The sequence below is a fragment of the Pholcus phalangioides genome, unplaced genomic scaffold (genome assembly GCF_987345545.1).
Source record: "Pholcus phalangioides strain wild (caught in Gottingen) unplaced genomic scaffold, Ppha-v1.0 ptg000009l_1, whole genome shotgun sequence".
In the NCBI taxonomy this organism is placed as follows: Eukaryota; Metazoa; Arthropoda; class Arachnida; order Araneae; family Pholcidae; genus Pholcus; species Pholcus phalangioides.
In genome coordinates this window covers 18,068,006-18,086,938 of record NW_028301602.1, presented here as the reverse complement: position 1 = coordinate 18,086,938, position 18,933 = coordinate 18,068,006, and the positions used below count along the sequence as shown (strand labels likewise).

Below are 18,933 nucleotides of genomic sequence, written 5' to 3'. Positions count from 1 at the left end.
ACTTTGATTAATAATTTAAAAATTGGCCTACGGGGCTCCGCCATAGAATTTTTTTACTTGAAAGGGCTCCGCGCGAGTCAAAAAAGGTTGAGAACCGCTGCCCTAGGGGGACAGAGCGGGGGTTACGGTTGGTCTGGTGGTAGTGCCCCCCTCCTACTTAGATGGAAGTGACCACAACAGCTTACATATATACACTCAAAAATCATATATTACCAGATTTCATAATAAATCCCTATGGACATGATGACCCAAAGCCATGCCCGCATATGTTTAGATGGCTCCTGCTAGATGGACAGCTCTGTTGGATTCTGAAAGTATCCACCCGGATGCACCGCACCCCTTGCACCCTCACCTAAGCCGCCTCTGTCAAAAGTATTGTCAGATGCAGATTGCAAAGGTGCATTCAATGAAATCACTGCGGTTTCAATGTCTCTTCCCGTCTGTGCCCGCTGCCCTGATTCGTAACATTGTTTTCCGCTATATCTCGAGTAGAAAAAGTCAATTTGCTAGCTCCTGTGTGAGGATGAGTTACGAAGCTGGGCTGGGAGAGATCTCGGCAACGGGATAAGTCCAGTGGCAAAGTTCTGACGTTCATTCATTCAGCTCCTGGATGGGGCCCCAAGTTCCAAACTCAAGGATGTGGGGAAGCACCCCCCTGCTGTAAAGCTCATGTTGTATTGTGAGTATTCCGCGCAAAAAAAGGGCAGAGTTCAGTGTGTCCCCAACTTCAAAAAGATTGAGAACAAAGGCTCTAAGGAACGTTTATTGAATCGGGGCATGTCGGAAGGTGCTGTCTACCTAGCGTAAGCGTAAGATTACCACCAACCGTCCTCCTTTTTTATGTCATTTCAAGCGTCCTCCTACGTTTCGGAAAATTCGCCCTTTTGTCCTCCTTTTCAAATTTCCGGGATAGTTTTTCTTAAGAATTTTTTTTCCCCATTTTGAAACATACATTTTGTCATTGTTGTTTTTTGTGGGATTTTTCGCTCGCGCATTTACCAATAGTAGTCGAAATTCCCAGAGGTTTTTCTGTTTCCTGCTCTTTTTAGTGGTTCTGTTTTAGTTCGGAAAAATTATTATTGTGACCGGTTTTATATATATACTAGCTATAATAACCGGCGCTGCCCGGGTTTTCTTAAATGAGGCTTTTTTGGATCACGTGATATCTACCTCTCTTTTTCTTGAGGGACACACAAACCGTGTCCAAGTTAACCAATATGGCGACCTGTGCGATTCATGAAAAAACAAATCTAGATTTACACAGAAACGTAGAAATGAATATATATTTTTCTTTTTTTAAGGGGCGCTAGGTATTTCGATCCCCCCCACCCCCCGCCCGAACTTCAAGTTATCCATCTGTCTGTTTCAGCTTCAAAAAATCCTTAGTTAAAGCTGTGGAATTTTTTCGATGCACTTTTCACGGGCTCATAACTAATTTTAAAATATCCTAACCCACATGAATTTATGCAAATAAATATCAAAAGAGACAATATGGAGACATTAATTTTCATACTTGGGAAGATATAAATGAAATCAATGATATTGCTCGAATATCCAACTCAAAAGTATAGGTTTGGCTAATTACTTCATATTTATATAATCTAATATCTTATATAATCTTATAATATCTCTAAGCGAACTCAATATATATTTCAAAAATCGAGAATTCAATACAATTTTTTAAATTATTGATGGGGTGGAAAATCCCACTAATTTCCGCATTTCTACAGTAAAATCGACAATTTTAGCACTGATTTCTATGAGGATCACCCTTTTCCTGACTCTCAAAGCGATGCTGATGATGATTATGACGTCTATTCAAAAAGCCTCATTACTGAGAGTATATTGAAAATGTGGCAAACCATTATAAAGGCATAAACTATTATACATATACTTACAGCATTACTACATATACTAACAGGATTAAAGAAGTGACAAACCGTTGTAAAGGCATATACACGTCTGAAACGCATTGCTAGGGAACCACGGTAACCAAAGTAAACGTTCGGAAAGTGATTGTTGAGGCCCAAAAACCATTGTTGCCCGACAGTTTTTTGCCCATTTGGGGCATTTGCCATGCTCTGACAAAATTTTAAAGTAGCCTATCGTTCAAGTCGGGTCCCATTTGGTATAGATGCAAAATTTGGCAACGATCGATCTAAAATTGTAGATTTGTATAGAGAACATACACACACACACACACAGACACACAGAAAATCAATTTTATATATATAGATATTGGTCGGAATAGTGGCGCCATCTATTGTGGAAAGCGGGATAAGTAACGTCACTAAGGATACGTATAGAGACGTCATTTCTCCCTTTAACACATGACAAATATTCTTCAGAATCAAACTTTACGCTAGGTGTGGAAAAAAAGTGGGAAAAAAAATTCTTAAGAAAAAAGAAAAACTATTCCGGAAATCTCAAGAGGTGGACAAAAGTGGCCAAATCTATTGTTCTATCACTTTGGTTTTCCCGAACGAAATTTCTGGCTACGCCCCTGGCCGAGGTATCACTGTATACGACAGGGTGCAGATTCGATTAAAATTGAACCAGTACAAAAATGCTTAGTTGCACAAAATGACATATCGCGATCCCCTTTTTTATGTCTGAGAATCATGGGCGGAGATATAGGGAGGCTTGCCCCCCCCCCCCAGCGTCAAAAGTGGAGTGGGCAGATCTAATATATATATGTATATATATGAATTGACATCATCATCATCGTGCCCTCCATGGCCCCCACATCCTGAAGCAGGGCGCCTAGGCTGGGATCTTTTACGGGCCCCCGACCAGACTTTCATGGGGACCCCTTTATAATGAATTTGTAGCGTGAAAAAACAAAAAAATGATTAAAATCCTCCCGGGCCCCAGGGCTGGAGCCTTGTCAGCCCACCCCTTGTGGGGCCATGCCCCCCCCCCCCAGCAATAATGATCGTGCTCCCTCCAGACTTCAAAGTCTATCTCCACCTATGCTGGGAAAATCGATTAAAAATTTACTGGTGAATCGAAAATTTGTAATCGATTAATCGAACTTTAATCGAATATTTGTGATCATATAATACTAAGATGGTTTAAAAAATAATTTTATTGACATCACTCTCTCACCTATTCTGTGCATATAAACAGATATAGGAATAGGTCAGTGCCGTCTTAAGGCATGAGCTCACCCGGACACGGCCCGGGGGCCTCAAGTGGAAAGGGGCCTCACAAAAATGAGATCTGATTGAGATTTTCGAGAATTTACCTGGTAGGGCCTCAGAAAAATCATTTGGCCCGGGGACCCATGATGCTCTTAAGACGGCCCTGGAATAGGTTAAGAAATTAAGGCTGCCGGCTTCAAGCAATTTTATATGCTGAACTAAATTGTCAAAACCTGTAATTTCTTCACTTGGATCTTGTTTTTTTTTAAATAAATCGATTATTTTTAGTTATTATTCGCTGATTTCGAAACTACTTTCGATTAACAACTGTTGCTTGTTTGCCTAGAAACTCCTCTCGAATGGTACTAGTGAGAAGATGAGCTGATGCTTCCAAGAATATACGGAAAATATACTGTTCAGAGAGGGAAAAAAACCATAAGTATTGATTTTTTTTTCTTCTAAAATTCCCATCATACTCAATCTGAAATTATCTAGTTCAAGATTCATCGAAAGACTGGTTATGTGTGGAGATGATTACAAGGAAGAAAATTCATCACTGCCCCCACGCATTAAACTATCGCATTTCTGTATGAGTTCCCTTCTTTTAGGTCGGGCTACATAAAAACGGCTGGAAGTAGTGTTAGGCCGGGGGCCAAACTATAAAAGTTTGATGAAAGTTCTTATATAAAACTTGAAAAATGCAACTAATAATCGTGCCGGTTACATTCGCACAAAAGCACCGGATTATTGATTGTGTTTTTGAAGTTTTGCAAAAGATCTTTTATCAAACTTTTATAGTGTAATCCCGGCCTTATACGAAAAAAGTTCTTTTATAAAACTTGAAACTCAACCAATAAACATATCGATTGCATCCGAGCAAATGTAACCAATAGGTTTATTGGTTGTTGTTTTTTTTCAAGCTTTGGAAAAGATCTTTTATCAAACTTTTACAATGTAATACCAGCCTTAAAGTATAATTTCACTCCTCTCCAAAATTTTAAGGGGTAGTTTTGTAATCAGAGAGGTATCTATCAATGAAAAACAAAGAAATATATATATACGTGTATTAAAAAAAATTTGCCAAAAATTTGCAGAAGTATTTTCATTCCTTAACGACATTTAGAGGAGTAAAATTGCATTTTGACAAGTGTTGTCTTAAGTGAAGATCTCATGCCCAGAATCAACGCCATCTAAGTGAAGATCATTTTCATGTGATTGAAGAATCACCTGAACGCTATGAATTTCTTTTTTTATCGTCTTTTTCATAAGTAAGAATTTTAATTACAAAGAAATTTTTAAAAAAAAAAACAGAAGTAGTAGAATTTTTCGGGAATCTGCTAGGTAGGGCCTCGAAAAAATCACTTGGCCCTGCATCCAGATGCGTATTGGCGAACACTGGCGCCCGATCTAAAATAAGGGTTCTCATATTGAAATGTAGTAGTTTTATGTAACGCAGATTGTCATAAACATTAATTATATACACCGTTTCGGTTGCAATTTGTCTCAATGTTGAATTTTTCGTTTCACAGCGCCGCCTGAGAGTGAAATTTTTAATTTTTTTTTTTTTTAATTTAAAAATCAAAAAAAAAATTCCGGGCCCATTTTTGGTAAGTAAATCGCACCTCTTAATTGGTTGAACTGCTATAAAGGTATCCGACTGCATTGAAAACGTCATTTTGGAAGAAAATATCGATTTTTATTTTTCATTTTTTTTAAAAAAAACCCTTCCTTGTGACTCCAAAACAGACCCCGTTTTGTTTATATGATGCCCAGAATCGACGTTACGAAGTGTTTGTTGCGTTTTCACGTAGAAGAGTAAATCTGAAAATAGAAACGTGTTTTACCAAAAAATTTTATTTTGGACATTTTACGGGAGTTCGAAAACATGATTTTTCTCGAAATCTATTCGTCGTATCATTACGAAATTTCAATATGATAGTTTGCTGTGTATATTATTGAGGATATGAACCAAAATCTAGAAGTCTAATCTAAAGTCTCTCACATACAGGGTGGGCAAAAAGTCCGTAGAAACTTTGAAAATTCATAAAACCGACCAGACCAGAATAGAACTTAATTAATCGTAATAAACGGTTTGGAGACATTCTATTTTTTTCGTTATTTGCGTATCTTTTTTTTGACCTGTGTACGTCAGCGCAAACCGTTTTTTGAGGTTTTTTTTGAAGGTAAGGCGATGTGCATTATGGCACCTGCCCATGTATGCCATGTTCGGGCACCTGCCCGAACGCACCCGGGACAATATGCTTATATATATCAGTGTGACAGATCCTGGATGTATCTCGGTTCCTATCACTATAAGGGCCATGAAAAGTCTGGCTTGCAGGAGAGCCCGTCAAAGATGCCACTCTGGGGGTCCTGCTACTGGATGTGGGGGCCATGCCTGTATTATATCAGTTCAGTCTAAGTGAAGGATCATTTTTATGCGATTGAAAAATTACCTGAGCGCTATTAAGAAAATTTAAAAAAAAAAGAAGTATATATTGGAGGCGCCGGGTATCGATCCCGGTACCTCTCGCATGCTAAGCGAGCGCTCTACCATCTGAGCTACGCCCCCGACAGAAACCGGTGATGTACTTTATTATCACACAAATTGGTATGAAAATCTATGATGAGCTTTTTTTGAAAAAACAAACAATCATTTAGTTTCTACAGACTTTTGAGCCGATTCCCATCCGTTTTGGGACGACTGTCGGCATACAAATTGTCCAGAAAGGCCTATGAATCATAAAAACCGGAAAAAAAATAACCGAAATAAAAAACCGTTTTGCAGGGTTAGCATCGTAGGGGTCACGGGAATTTTTTTAAGACAGGAAAAAAAACTCAAAAACAGCCGATGGGTGGCGCTGGTACGAGCGACTTCGGTGGAAATATGCAAATGAGACGGTTATAAGAACTTGCGCTTCGTTTCTAATACACATCCAGTTCACCGTTGTAAACCGTGTATGTGGACCTGCTGCACTCCGGCGTTGCTGGATTTGTGACTGGCCTGCAACGTGTTATCTTTTGTGGTGGTGGTCATGTCGAACACATGCTGCTGTAATAAACGATTTGGGGGCATTCTATTCGTTATTAACGTATCTTTTCTTTGGCTTGTGTACGCCGTTTTTTGAGGTTTTTTTTCCCGTTAAAATAATTTCCGTGACCTAGCGATGTTAGGGTCAGTTCAAGTATTACGTCATCATCGATTTGGGGGGGGGGGATTTCCAATTTGCTGACTTTTGATGACAGGGGGGGGGGGGGTTTGGATAATGCTTACGTCATCAACCACCCTTTATGAAAATATGAGTTAGGATTCAGAGGGGCAGAGCTGATGAAATTTTGCTGACAAGGGGGGGGGGGTGTCAAAAATGGCTAAAAATTTGCTTACGTAATACTTGAACGGCCCCTTAAACCCTGCAGATCGTTTTTTTATTTCGGTTATTTTTCCGGATTTATGAATTTTTACAGTTTCTACAGACTTTTTTGCCCACACCCTGTATTTCGAATCAATCTTTATTCAATTACATTGATGTATTTTATCATGCTCACAAGCTGCTTTTATAATCTAATTTTTTGAAAATTTGTAAACAATTAAGTATTAGGGAAGAGATAGATAAAAAAAATATATATATAAGAGAGAGAGAAAGAGATATACTCTATAGTACAATATATATATATATTTCAATCATAAATTTCATACTTGTATACTGGCATTATGGCATCTGCCCATGTATAGATTGATCTAAGTATATCAAGATATCTATGGATGTATAGATATCTTGTTCAAACTCAATAAATGTTAGGTTCTCGAAGACACCAGGGACAATATGCTTATATCAGTGTGACAGATCCTGGGTGTCTCTCGGTTCCTATCACTATCACTATAAGGGCCGTGAAAAGTCTGGCTTGTAGGGGAGCCCGTCAAAGATACCACCCTGGGGGTCCTGCTCCTGGATGTGGGGGGACATGCCTGTATTATATCATTTCAGTCTAAGTGAAGGATCATTTTCATGCGATTGAAAAATCACCTGAACGCTATCAATTTCTTTTTATAGTCTTTTTTTCATAACTAAAAAATTTTAGTTATATAAAGAAATTTCAAAAATTACCTAAAAATGTGCCAATTTGAAAGCAGAAAAAAAGAAGAAACAGTAACATTTTGCTACATCAAATTAAAAAACTGCATAATAGTATATTAAGAAAATTAAAAAAAAAAAAAAAGATATATATTGGAGGCGCCGGGTATCGATCCCGGTACCTCTCGCATGCTAAGCGAGCGCTCTACCATCTGAGCTACGCCCCCGATAGAAACTGGTGATGTATTTTACTATCACACAAATCAATATGAAAATCTATGATGAGCTTGCTCTTATTTTGAAGGTAATTGAGGGGGAAAACCTTATTTTTGCGATATTGCAGCTGATCAAGCAATATTACACCTGATTACGTCATTTTATCGCCTATCAAAATGAGTCCTTGTATCATTCGTTTCTATTGATACCGCGATCGCACAGCCTGTATTTCTCCACAAAACCATGAATTTTCAACCTGTTGCTCGCTAACACCGCGGTGATCCCTGAAGCTCCAACAGTGCTCGAAACTTGCGTCTGATTCGGTGCTCGCGACCCCTTGATCGACGTCCCAATTGAACAGACTGGGACAAGGATAAGCTTCATTCGTATACAAAGCTGCATTAAGAGCGGCTTACAAGCGGCTTTGTTCGTATATGATTTCAGGCTTAGGGCCTACATAAGTCAAATTTGCGAGTATGGTGCTCTTCTTTTGATGATGAACGTAGAGGCCAACAACTGTTCTCGACGTTGTGGAGTGATCTGGGACACAGTGCCGTAAGTCACTAAAGTGATCTGTGAATGAGCCACGGGTCGCTTGAGTGATCTGGAAATGTGCCGCTGATCAATTACGATGACGGTAGAGCAATGTTTTTCAACATGATGTCCACGCAGGACCGGACTTGGGCAGGTGCGAAGGGTGCGCGGCCGCACCGGTCCGCAAAATAAGATACAAATAATTTTCTTCCATTTTGACATAACGTTCTTAACATTAGCAAAAGCATTCTTTGGGTCACTCTCTGACCAGGTCTTCCTTTTTCAGGTCACTCTTTTGGTCATTCGCTCACCCGATCCCTCGCTCTATAGGCCACTGTCATGCTCACACACTTTCTAAGTCACTCTTTCTTGTCATTTTATTCGCTACCATCCCAGGGAAGGGGGGGCTCCGTGACATCAGAAAGGTTGGGGGCATGGTCCCCACATCCTGAAGCAGGGCCCTTAGGCTGGGATCTTTTACGGGCCCCTTTATGATGAATTTGTAGCGTGAAAAACAAAAAATGATGAAAACCCTCCCGGGCCCCAGGGCTAGAGCCTTGTCAGCCCACCCCTTGTAGGGGCCATGGTTGGGGGGAAACACTACCGTAGTGCATAATTCACAAGAAGCGACAAAAGCCGGCGAAAAAAACGTTCCAAACGTCGTAAACAACTAAAAAAACGCATCTCAATAGAAACCTAAAAAAAATTAAATCAACTTAATGATATATTTTTCATTATCCAAAATGAGATCAAACGCAACATTTAGTGGATGTATCAAACACTAAGGCGCCTTGATAAAGTCGCCACTATTTATACTGGATGTATCAAACACGAGAGACTCACCAGATCAATCGCTGCAATCTCTCTTCATCCAAGGAAAGATGGTGAAATCTAAATTTCTGAGCACCTCAATTACGAAACGCGGCTACAAAATCTGAAGTTAAGAAACTGGACCAGATGGAGATTTCGGGATTAAAAAAAAAGTCCCAGCGCTGAATTTCACGTTTCCTCTACCGAACGGGCTGTTGCAAAAAATCTTGTCATGAATGTTTTTGCCGTACAGGATTCTAAGGAGCCCTCTGTAACACCTGGTCGACATTAAGAGCGTAAACCTTTGGTGAGATGCTTGTATGGTAGGTTCCGGCCGTCCGAGTTGATGATATTTAACCCTGTAACCAGAGGCGGATTTATTGGTTTTTTCGCCGCCCTTCTCCCTTCCTATTTTAATTTACTTGACCACTAATTCGCTGCTCTGTGCTATAACCCGCTTGGCCCCACTCCTGTAAATACGCCAGTGTCATTAAGTAACTCTTTTAGTCACTCTTGCACCGCACACTCTTTGGATCATTCTTTTGGTCATTCACATGCTTGCACACTCTTTTGGTCATTCACATGTCTACACACACTCTAGGTCACTTTTCTGGCCCTCACTCATTTGATCCCCTTGCTCTCTAAGGTCACTTTTCCGTCCCTCACTCACTTGACCCCCATGCTCTCTAGGTCACTCTCATGCTTGAACACTCTTTAGTCATTTTGCTCTTTTGGTCATTTCCATACCCACACACAATTTGGGTGTCCCTCTCTGACCAGGTCTTCCTGTCTCCTTTATAAGGTCACTCTTTTGGTCATTCGCTCACCTGATTCCTAGCTGTCTAGGTCACTCTCTTGCTCACACACTTTCCAAGTCACTCTTTTTTTTGTCATTTTCATGTTCACACGCTCTCTACATCATTTTCTCTTTTCCTCGCTCACCTGATTATTACTACTTCACCAAACACCAATTCTGGCCATATCGCTATATTGCAATTTACTGCCATTAATGAGTTTGGTTGGAAATGAAGGCGCCATCTATCGTTGGTCGCTTCAATCTCATTAGGGTATTGTGCTCCGCGACAATTGGCCCTCAGTTCCTGATCCAGCCCTCAAAGGTACATCCACCTCGCGAGTGATGGCCAGGGCGGGGTGGGCAGGGCGCTACCACGCACCTGATCACCTTTATTGATAGTCCTTAAGGACCCGCAGAAGACCACTTGAGTGACCCGTGGTATAATTCCAGATTACTTAAGTGACCTGCTCCGCTGTACAGTTTCACATCACTCAAGTGGCCTGCAGTAAATTTCCAGATTAAATAAGTGACCCGTCCCGGCGGTACAGTTTCATAGCTCATGTGACCCGCAGTAAACTCCCAGGTCCCTGCCTGGTAAGAAGAAGAAGATCACCTAAGTGACCAGCTGCATATTTATAATCACTTGAGTGACCCACGGCACAGTTTCCGATCATTTAAGCGACCAGCCCCGCGGTACAGTTTCACATCACTTAAACAGGTCGCCGTACATTCCCAGATCTCTCAAGCGGCCCGCGACACATTTACAGATCACAGTTGAGCATCCTTAGCATGCAGGGTCGTCTAAAAACCATCATGCCCCCCCCCCCGGCCCAAGTGTTTTTTGCGAGGCCTCTACCTGGCAAATTCTCGAAAATTTCAACCAGATCTCATTTTGTGAGGCCCCTTCTTCACTGGAGGGCCCATTTTTTTCCACGCGCTTTTTGTTGCCAAGGTGACAATAGAAAATTCATCCACTATAAACACTTCGGTGAGAAATATATTACAACAATGGGTTGTCCGATTTCCTTACGTTAGTTTATTTTATTAACAATTGAGTGTGTCCTTAGAAGTTTATTTAAACAATGGCATCTCGTAACAATAGTTTAGTTTAACAATACTCCTATTTGCTTTAGAATCCGAAAATATTCAAAAAATCGTGTAAATTCACCTAATTGGAATTTTGAGATGCGGTTTTCACCAAAATGTGTATCAAAAATAGAGGTTTCAAAAGAGGTTTGAGTTAAACGAATATATATATTTCTTCCTTCCATTTACAAGGCCGTAGCGAGAAGGGGGACTTGGGTGGGGGGGGGGGGGGTCTGGTCCCCCTCCCCCCAGAAATGTGAGAAAATGATTGGAAAAGGGGAGGGAAAGATGGCCAATTCTATAGCCACTTTAAATAGCTTATTTAAAGTGGTTATTCATAAAGTTTAAATTATTCCTTATCAAGGTGCCTTAGTGCCAAATCTATTGTTGGACACTTTGGTCGCCCCACGAAATGCAAGTGGTCCCCCTCCAAACGAAATTCCTGGCTACGGGCCTGTCCACAGTTATTTTGTTCATTTAATTCTTTTTATTAATTTTTTATTTGGGCAAGTATGCAGTGAAAGGGAAAAGCTAAACATCGTTAATTTTTTTATCTATAGACAAGTATGGCTATATACTGTATATAGGTATAGTTTTTTTATGATAAGAGATGATTTCTAGATAGAACGGCTAAGATAAATCATGTGTTCCATAAAAACCATAATCGAAGTTCGTTTCAATCAGTGCTTCTCAACCTTCTCCTACCCCTGCCAGTGCCATGTCAACTAATCAGCCCACCTGGGGTCTCAATTATTTCCTGCAGGAGGGGGGCACATGAAAATTAGATCTATTTCAAATTAGATAAGATTACAACAATAAGATGTATAAATTTGTGTGAGCAGCTTTTAACCAGATAGAAGGCCACAGAAAAACCACTTTGCCCGAGGGGGCAAGGAGGAATGATGCTCTTAAGGTTTAAGCGAAATATGAAACGATCCAACGAACCGACACAATAAATCAACCCTCCCGACACATCACCATGGGTCTGTGCCAGGGCCGGTCCTAGAGATTCTGCTGCCTGAATAATATTTTGCTGCCCTTGAGATACGACTATCTGAAAAAAGAGTTTTCTTTCTTCACCTCTTCACCTTGATACAGTGGTTCCCACAGTGTTGGTCACGACCCCCTTGGGAAGGGGGGAGGGGTTACGTTGATGTTTTATGATGCCTCAAGAGAATTTCCTAAATAAAAACGTCCTGATGAGAGTAAATATATCAAATTTCTTCTTGGAAGGGGGTGGGGCGCCAAAGTCTGCGTACCGGTTTACCTTTTTCATGCGGGTTTTGGAAAAATGTCTGCCCTTCAAAGGATTAATTGAACTGTTTAGCACATATATCATATAATGCATTGAAATTCTAAATAGAATTTACCAAAACATAATTTGAAGAAAAATCTTATTCAATCAAGTAGATATCACTAATGTGCTTTTGCGCTCTTTTGTGCGAAAACATGAAAATTAATAAATTAATACATTTATTCTGAATCCAAGGACAAAATTTATTTATTGAATTTATACTTTTCTATTTTTACCCGATTATTGATTACGAACAAAAGTGCCTAAGGCCGGGATTGCACTATAAAACTTTTTTCTTTTATAAAACTTGAAAAATTTAACCAATAGGATCATCAGTTATATTTGCTAGAATGTAACCAATATGCTTATTAAATTTTTCAAGTTTTGTAAAAGAACTTTGATCAAACTTTTATAGTGTAATCCCGTCCTAAGAAAGGCACAATTTTTTCATGATAAGTTTGCAAAATATGGACGTTTAGTCTGAGAATGCTCCCATGTGTACACAGAAATTTTTTTTTTTTTTGCTGCGAAAAATTAAATTCCCCACATTGTATAAGGCAACAAGTTGCTTTATCATTCCTCACAGAAATTCTTTGAGCAAAGAAACAGGCCTGTGTAGGTGAAATAAAAAGCAATATGCCCACTATCTGGGGGGGGGGGGGGGGTTAAAGGCCACATTTCATGTAGGAATAAAATCGGTGCTCATCATGTGTACCTTCCCCTCATCCCAGAGCAAGGTCCCTCAAGACAGATCTTTGGTGGGGCTTCCGCTATATAGTGAATTTATAGTGTAAAAGAACGAGGTTTTCCTGGGCCTCCCATGATATAGCCCCTGCCAGCCCTGCCCTTGTAGGGGCCCATGGTGCTCGCTAATAAACCATTGAGCATAGATGCTTGATTTCCATACTCAAAAGATATTCACCGACAACTCAGATGATTGCCTTATGATTCAATGATATGCATTATGATTATTTCAGCTAAAGCTATATGTCTGAGTTCTTGTACGGGTGATTTCCGTCTGGTGATGGTTGTAATCAAAGCTCTTGATTCGTGAGTATGCCTCCCAATAGGCTTGCAGGGCTCCACCCTCGCGAGTCCCAACCATGAGTTAAACCGGTCACGCACGGAGAGCAGTAGCTCCCCCCCCCCCCCGAGATTCTAATATGGATTGGTAGTGCGAAAAACAGCCATTGTGGTTGTCAAGTGATCATAGTGACTGACTCGCATCGCGAGGATCCGGGTTCGAACCCCACCGTCACCAGTTGTAGTCGGCTGAAGCTTCCCAAGTTCGAGGCGCGAATACAAGCCAATCCCCCCTCCCTCCAAAAAAGCCATAGACCTAACAACGGTACGATTATTCGATCATTGCACTTCAGTTAGAAAAAGTCATGGTAGATGGCAGCACTACACATAAGCATTTCACAGTAAAAAAAACTTCGTTAGGTTCGCAACGCGTACACTCCATGTACCAATTCGTTAGAAATCCACAGTGGAATGTGGACAAGCTGCAACAATAATGGAACCACATCTGATGAGAATCTCAGCCCCCCCCCCACCCATTGTGGGGAAGCCCATGCAGTGACCTCAGTTGCATAGGAGCTTCTATGATAAGATCTGGCACAATGATTAATGACAATAAATATGTAAATTCAAAGGTGCTGATTAGGCCCCTTTTCATTTTGCCTTGTGGCTATATGTTGTTAGGACAGCTGGAAGAATCTTTTTTTTTTTTAATATTCAAAAATTCTAGTTTTGTATAACAGCCTTATTCGCACCCCCCCCCCCCCAAAATTGGAAACCACTGGTTTAAATTAGGGTTACCAGATTCTGAAACTCCATTTTTTTTTTTTTTTTGACCTAGGATCAACAGATTCCAAAACACAAATAAGGGGCACATACACCTGCACTTTTGGCAACGTAACAATACATACTTACATATTTTCACAACAGAGAAGATTCATTTTCCAACCAAAACAGAGACCCACACATTTATATGTAGATTATTTTTTTTGCCTCTGGAGGGGGGGGGGGGGGAGCAGGTAAGTACAGCCCCGGGTTTACCCAAAGAGAATACGAGTATAAAAACCAAGTAAGCACACACTAATGAACAAATTTTTATTTCACAGCACTTTTTTTTCTGGAAAGAGGAGGAAAAGAATTCAGGAACCCTGAAAATCTCAGAACAAATGGGGAGAGATTTCAAAAACACATGATATCTGGTAACCCAAGGCTGCCCATGTAGCTTATTTCCTGAAATGAGTTAGATACTAGTTCTCCCTGAGGAATTGAAGTGACCTACTCTTCTTATTGAGTCCTGTCTTAATTCCTATTGAGTCCCTTTGTGATGAGCTAAGAGGTGCCGCTGAAGCACATCAAATACCCGGAATTTCCGAAAAGGACGCATAAAAATTTCATTCAAGCGTACCACAGGAAGTGTTCTTTCCTAGTTCCAAAAAGAAAAAAACTACCTCTCCACTTTTCTTTTTCCCCCTCTTCCTACCGTCTATCATGATTGCACAACCTTGAAAAGTATTTTTCATACTTTGAAGTAAAAATGAAGCAATTTACTGTTTTGTATTGTGATATAACTGTGGGTTGTTGAAAAATAAGTTGATATATATCTAGTTGCGTGGGCATCTAATTGGGTGCACAGCCCTTCATTCAAGACTGCAAACCGAATTAGATGTATACACAAGTCCAATAATCACACAAATGCATAGGATATCATAAACTGTTGTCTTTCTTTCAAAAGTATAATATTATACAATAAAAACAATACTAAATACAAATCAAAACAATCACAACTTGTCCAAAAATACAACAGTTTTTCTTTACTAAGCATCAACTTTGAATATTCTACAGAGTAAATTTTCCAATCACAAGTCAGAGCAACAATCACACCTCCCATAGATATAATTTTCCTTTCAACTTCATTTGTGCATCCAATACAATAAAAACATGCAAATAAATAAGATAAATAAATGGATTTTTATCACAGAAAGGCTAGAAGTTTATCCCCGAGATAATGCCACGGGAGAAAAGGATTTATTTTTCATGTGAGCCCATCGAGATAAAGAATGCGTGACGAGCTTGTCCATAATGCTAAATACTCGAGCCTGGATGGAAGAAGAAGCTGTATGGAACCTACATAAATATCAGAGTAAGCTAAAAGCAGCGCCCAGACCCCAGCTTGCTTCTATACCCTTCACTCGCTCAATCAACTGAAAAGAAAAATAATAATTCTAATATAGTATGCATGGATTTTAATTATATTCAATTAGTTTATTTTGGAAAGTTTCTCGTATAGGCACATATGTGACTTTATATCAAATAAACCTTGCATAAAATACATCTTCGCAAGCCAAAATGTTTAAAGTCAAACTATTTTCAATAGGTTTCTATGGAAACTCGTTTGATTCGTTCCAGGTTTTGCCCAAAATTTAAACATTTGTTTTTAAAAACACACAGGAACATTCTTAATAAGACAAAAACTGACTTTAGACTAAAATGAACTTCAAAATCGGATAAAGAAGAATCTACGGAAGATGAGATAATCCTTTAGTGGTGTTCGCATAACACAGTCGAGTTTGTAGGCGTCCCCATCCATTTGTGATTTGGTCAGCTTATTTCTGTGTCTGATACATGCAGATAGAAAAGATAAGATCCTCAAATATATCCAGACTGTTCAGTTTGATGCTCAGAATCTCGCACTGAAAGAACACATGCACTAAGAAAATGGGCTCTTTTTCTTCGATGTATTTTCTATTTTGGCTGAATTTGATTGCCAAAATGCTATCAGTTTATTTTATGCGAAATGGTTCAAAAACTTTCAGAAAGAGAAGTATAAGTACATCAGCAAAATGATTTTAAGATGGATGTGAGTTAATCGAACTCAAGTGAGAGTAATTTTGATGATGATTGCCACAAAAATTCTGCTCACAACATGGCTGTTTTATATAGCACAAAGGAAGGATAAACTGGCTGTCATTACCATACAAAAAATCAAATTATGCCACCAAAAAAAAAATCTCACAAAATGAAACACTTTGGCTTTAACAGAATGTTGTACGGTCATTCTGGTAACGAGTTATCTCGCTTACTTAAATATCAAGATGCCTAACTAACACTGGCTACTTGGGAAATTTCTTTTGGCAGGAAAAAAAAGACAAACATTTTATCTTGATTTTACGTAATGGCAGCAATAGATTAAACATATGACATTTTTTTAAAGGGGAAAACATGCAATGGACTTTCTTAAGATTCTTTAGGAATAACTTTCAAAATTGAAAACTTTAAGATTTGAAAACTATATTTTCAAAATTAAATTTATAAAATTAAAAATCGAAAAATTTATCTTTGGTTCAAAAAAATTGATAAAAGTGGATCTACCGTCCTTTTTTTTGCCACATTTTTCTCTCAATTGTTTTCTTGAAATTTAATCACCTGAGAACTTCTAAAGTGTAATGTTGTACTCACATGGATTTTTTTATGTTTGCTCAGTCCATACCCATAATGGAGTAAAGCCGAGATGTAGGTCCCATCGAAACACAGAAAAGTCTTTGTTGGTGTTTTTCTGGAACATTCTTTTTTTGCGTAGTCCTTGAACTGACCAACAGTTACTATACCACCACTTGAGTCTGCGAGTATATGAAAAGTAAAAAATAAATTATTCTCTTCTATAAACGAAGAAGTAACTAAATAATCTTTTCGCAAGTCTTTGTCATTAATGTTTATTAGCATAATTCCTTTCTTATTATGCTAATTTTTTTCTTCAATTTTGTGCTTATTGAAAGTTAAGAGGGACATCAATTTTGAAAAGTTTTAATAAACTGCATCCTCGAAAGAATAATTTGGAAAAAGTTTCATGTTTTTTTTTAAGTTTATACACAGTCAAACCTCTATCTCAAAACTGACAGGACTGAAAAAAATTGAGGTAGTTAAAAAAACTCTCGAAAACTCTCTAAGAAAGGAAAAACATGCCAAAAATGGCAAAAAACTTGATTGATAAAACTAAAAGATACTGTACTATATTTTACTACATACTAATGAAATTATTGGTTAAATTACACAATCAATGTTCTATCACACTGTATGCAAATACACAGATATAATAATATTAATAATATTATTAATATTATTATATCATAATATTTGATTTTTTTCAATTTAAATTTAATTTAAATACTTTAGCTAAAATAATCCATAAGCTTAGACTGATGCATATTTTTTGCTCTTTGAGCCTTCACAATTTCATTTATACCAGTAAGAGCTGCAAATATTTCAGGCCGATAAGGCCTGTTTGCTCTTCTCAGTTTTTTGTTTTAAATCATTGTTTGTAACGAAATAATTTTTATAATTTTGAATTTAATTTGTAATTTAATTTAATTTTTGGGAAAATAATATTATAAGAAGTATTTGCATGGACTATTCAGATTATTTGAGATATCTCTTTCTCTGAGTTAAATATTCCTGTGCATTCTGTTACAATGGTGTCTACTGTTACAGGAAGCATTTTTGCAGTTCACAGGCAGAAAAATTTAAGAACACTTCAAACTAAGATGTTAAATTATAAATTGCCAACCCATTGTCTGTCAGAAATAAAAAGTTTTGATATTAAGTATATGTAAAAAATAAATTTTTTCCATGTGCATGAAAAATCATCAAAACGACAGAAAAAAAAAGTCGAAGACAATTTTAACTGTTCTCTTTTTTTTTTAGCATATTGTGAAAGAAATAAGCTGGTTTCATTATTTTGAGAGATAATTTTTTTAGAACGATATTTGTTTTCATAACAGTGGACAAAATCCATTTCCATGATTTTCAGTCATAAAACCCAAAAAATAAAATATTGCAAAATAAAAGTGAAAAATATTTATGAAATATTAAACTTCAAGTCATTTGGCTATAATTTGAGATCAATTTTATTTTGAAAATTCATCTTTGAATTTTTCATTTCAAAAATGTGGAATGTACACTTCTTTTGGGAATAACCCACGTATTTAGCACTTTTCACTGTTACTTTTCTCTAATTCCTCAATACAAAAAAAAAATTTCTTGGTCACTTACCAACAAGTCCTAATTCATTGGCTCGTTCTATATAATAAGAAATGGCATAGATGTCTTTGTTTTGCAACTCAACTGGTTTATGAATACTTCCATTCAGAAATCTCATTATTTGTTTGTGACATTCATCGAAATTCTGTCCACCTGACTTCATTCCCCTATTCACACGGGGGGAACATTCATTAATTGTACAGGAAAAACAAACTTTTGAAGTATGCAAGGAAATCATACACAATTTTAAAAACATACCTTAAGATCAATATTAAAATGACAGTTTATAGTTTTGGAGGCGCACATTTATTTGAAACATATAGCATACTGGTTAAACTTTACATTTTAGAAAGCTTTTATTTGAAAAGGTTCCAATTAATATAAAAAGAACACAAAATAAAGGTAACAGCTTACTGTACTGTGTACTCTTCCAATCCATGTTTCCATGTGACTTTACTGACATCAGGTATGCAAGGACTCCGAAGAACTTTCATGTCACCATTTTTCTCTGAAAAAATTAACACATCAATCAAGAGCCATATGAAAATTTTTTAGGAATGAAACTCTTTTACACTTTGTTTAATTGTACCAAAATAATCAGTGACTTCAGAGCCGAGGGTGCTGTGAATTATCAAGCATACAGGGTAATTTGTGGCATGGGTTTGAGCATCCCCAGAATTGATTCAGAATACAAAATTTCCTATATAATACTAGCAACGAGCATCCACTGGCTCGAAACACTTTAGATGCCCCCTTTTTTTTTTCATTAGTCAGCAGAGTATCTTATACCAAGGTTTCATTGTATTCTGAACTTTTCTGAATGAAATTATTAGTGAAGAAGGAAAAACTTTCACATGTAATTGTAAATTTTCATATATTATTTTATAATCGGACGAAGTTCTGCAAAAATGATTCAAATTGATACTT

General features: G+C 38.0%; 1 protein-coding gene and 2 non-coding genes across 3 annotated transcripts in view; all 3 read right to left on the bottom strand.

The window, feature by feature from the left end:
- Positions 1–5,642: 5,642 nt before the first annotated feature.
- Positions 5,643–5,715, bottom strand: TRNAA-AGC (transfer RNA alanine (anticodon AGC)). Its single transcript has one exon. It is a non-coding gene; the product is annotated as a tRNA-Ala (tRNA).
- A 1,655-nt stretch (positions 5,716–7,370) lies between these two features.
- Positions 7,371–7,443, bottom strand: TRNAA-AGC (transfer RNA alanine (anticodon AGC)). Its single transcript has one exon. It is a non-coding gene; the product is annotated as a tRNA-Ala (tRNA).
- Positions 7,444–14,757: 7,314 nt separating this feature from the next.
- LOC149082169 (ectonucleoside triphosphate diphosphohydrolase 5-like) overlaps positions 14,758–18,933 on the bottom strand; it is a 28,340-nt gene continuing 24,164 nt past the window's right edge. The window contains exons 10-13 of the mRNA XM_089235688.1: positions 18,421–18,514; positions 18,019–18,173; positions 16,429–16,589; positions 14,758–15,173 (exon numbers count right to left, since the gene is read on the bottom strand). Of these exons, the coding sequence (XP_089091814.1) occupies positions 15,108–15,173; positions 16,429–16,589; positions 18,019–18,173; positions 18,421–18,514 (476 nt within the window). The 3' untranslated portion in view covers positions 14,758–15,107. The remainder of the gene's footprint in view (positions 15,174–16,428; positions 16,590–18,018; positions 18,174–18,420; positions 18,515–18,933) is intronic.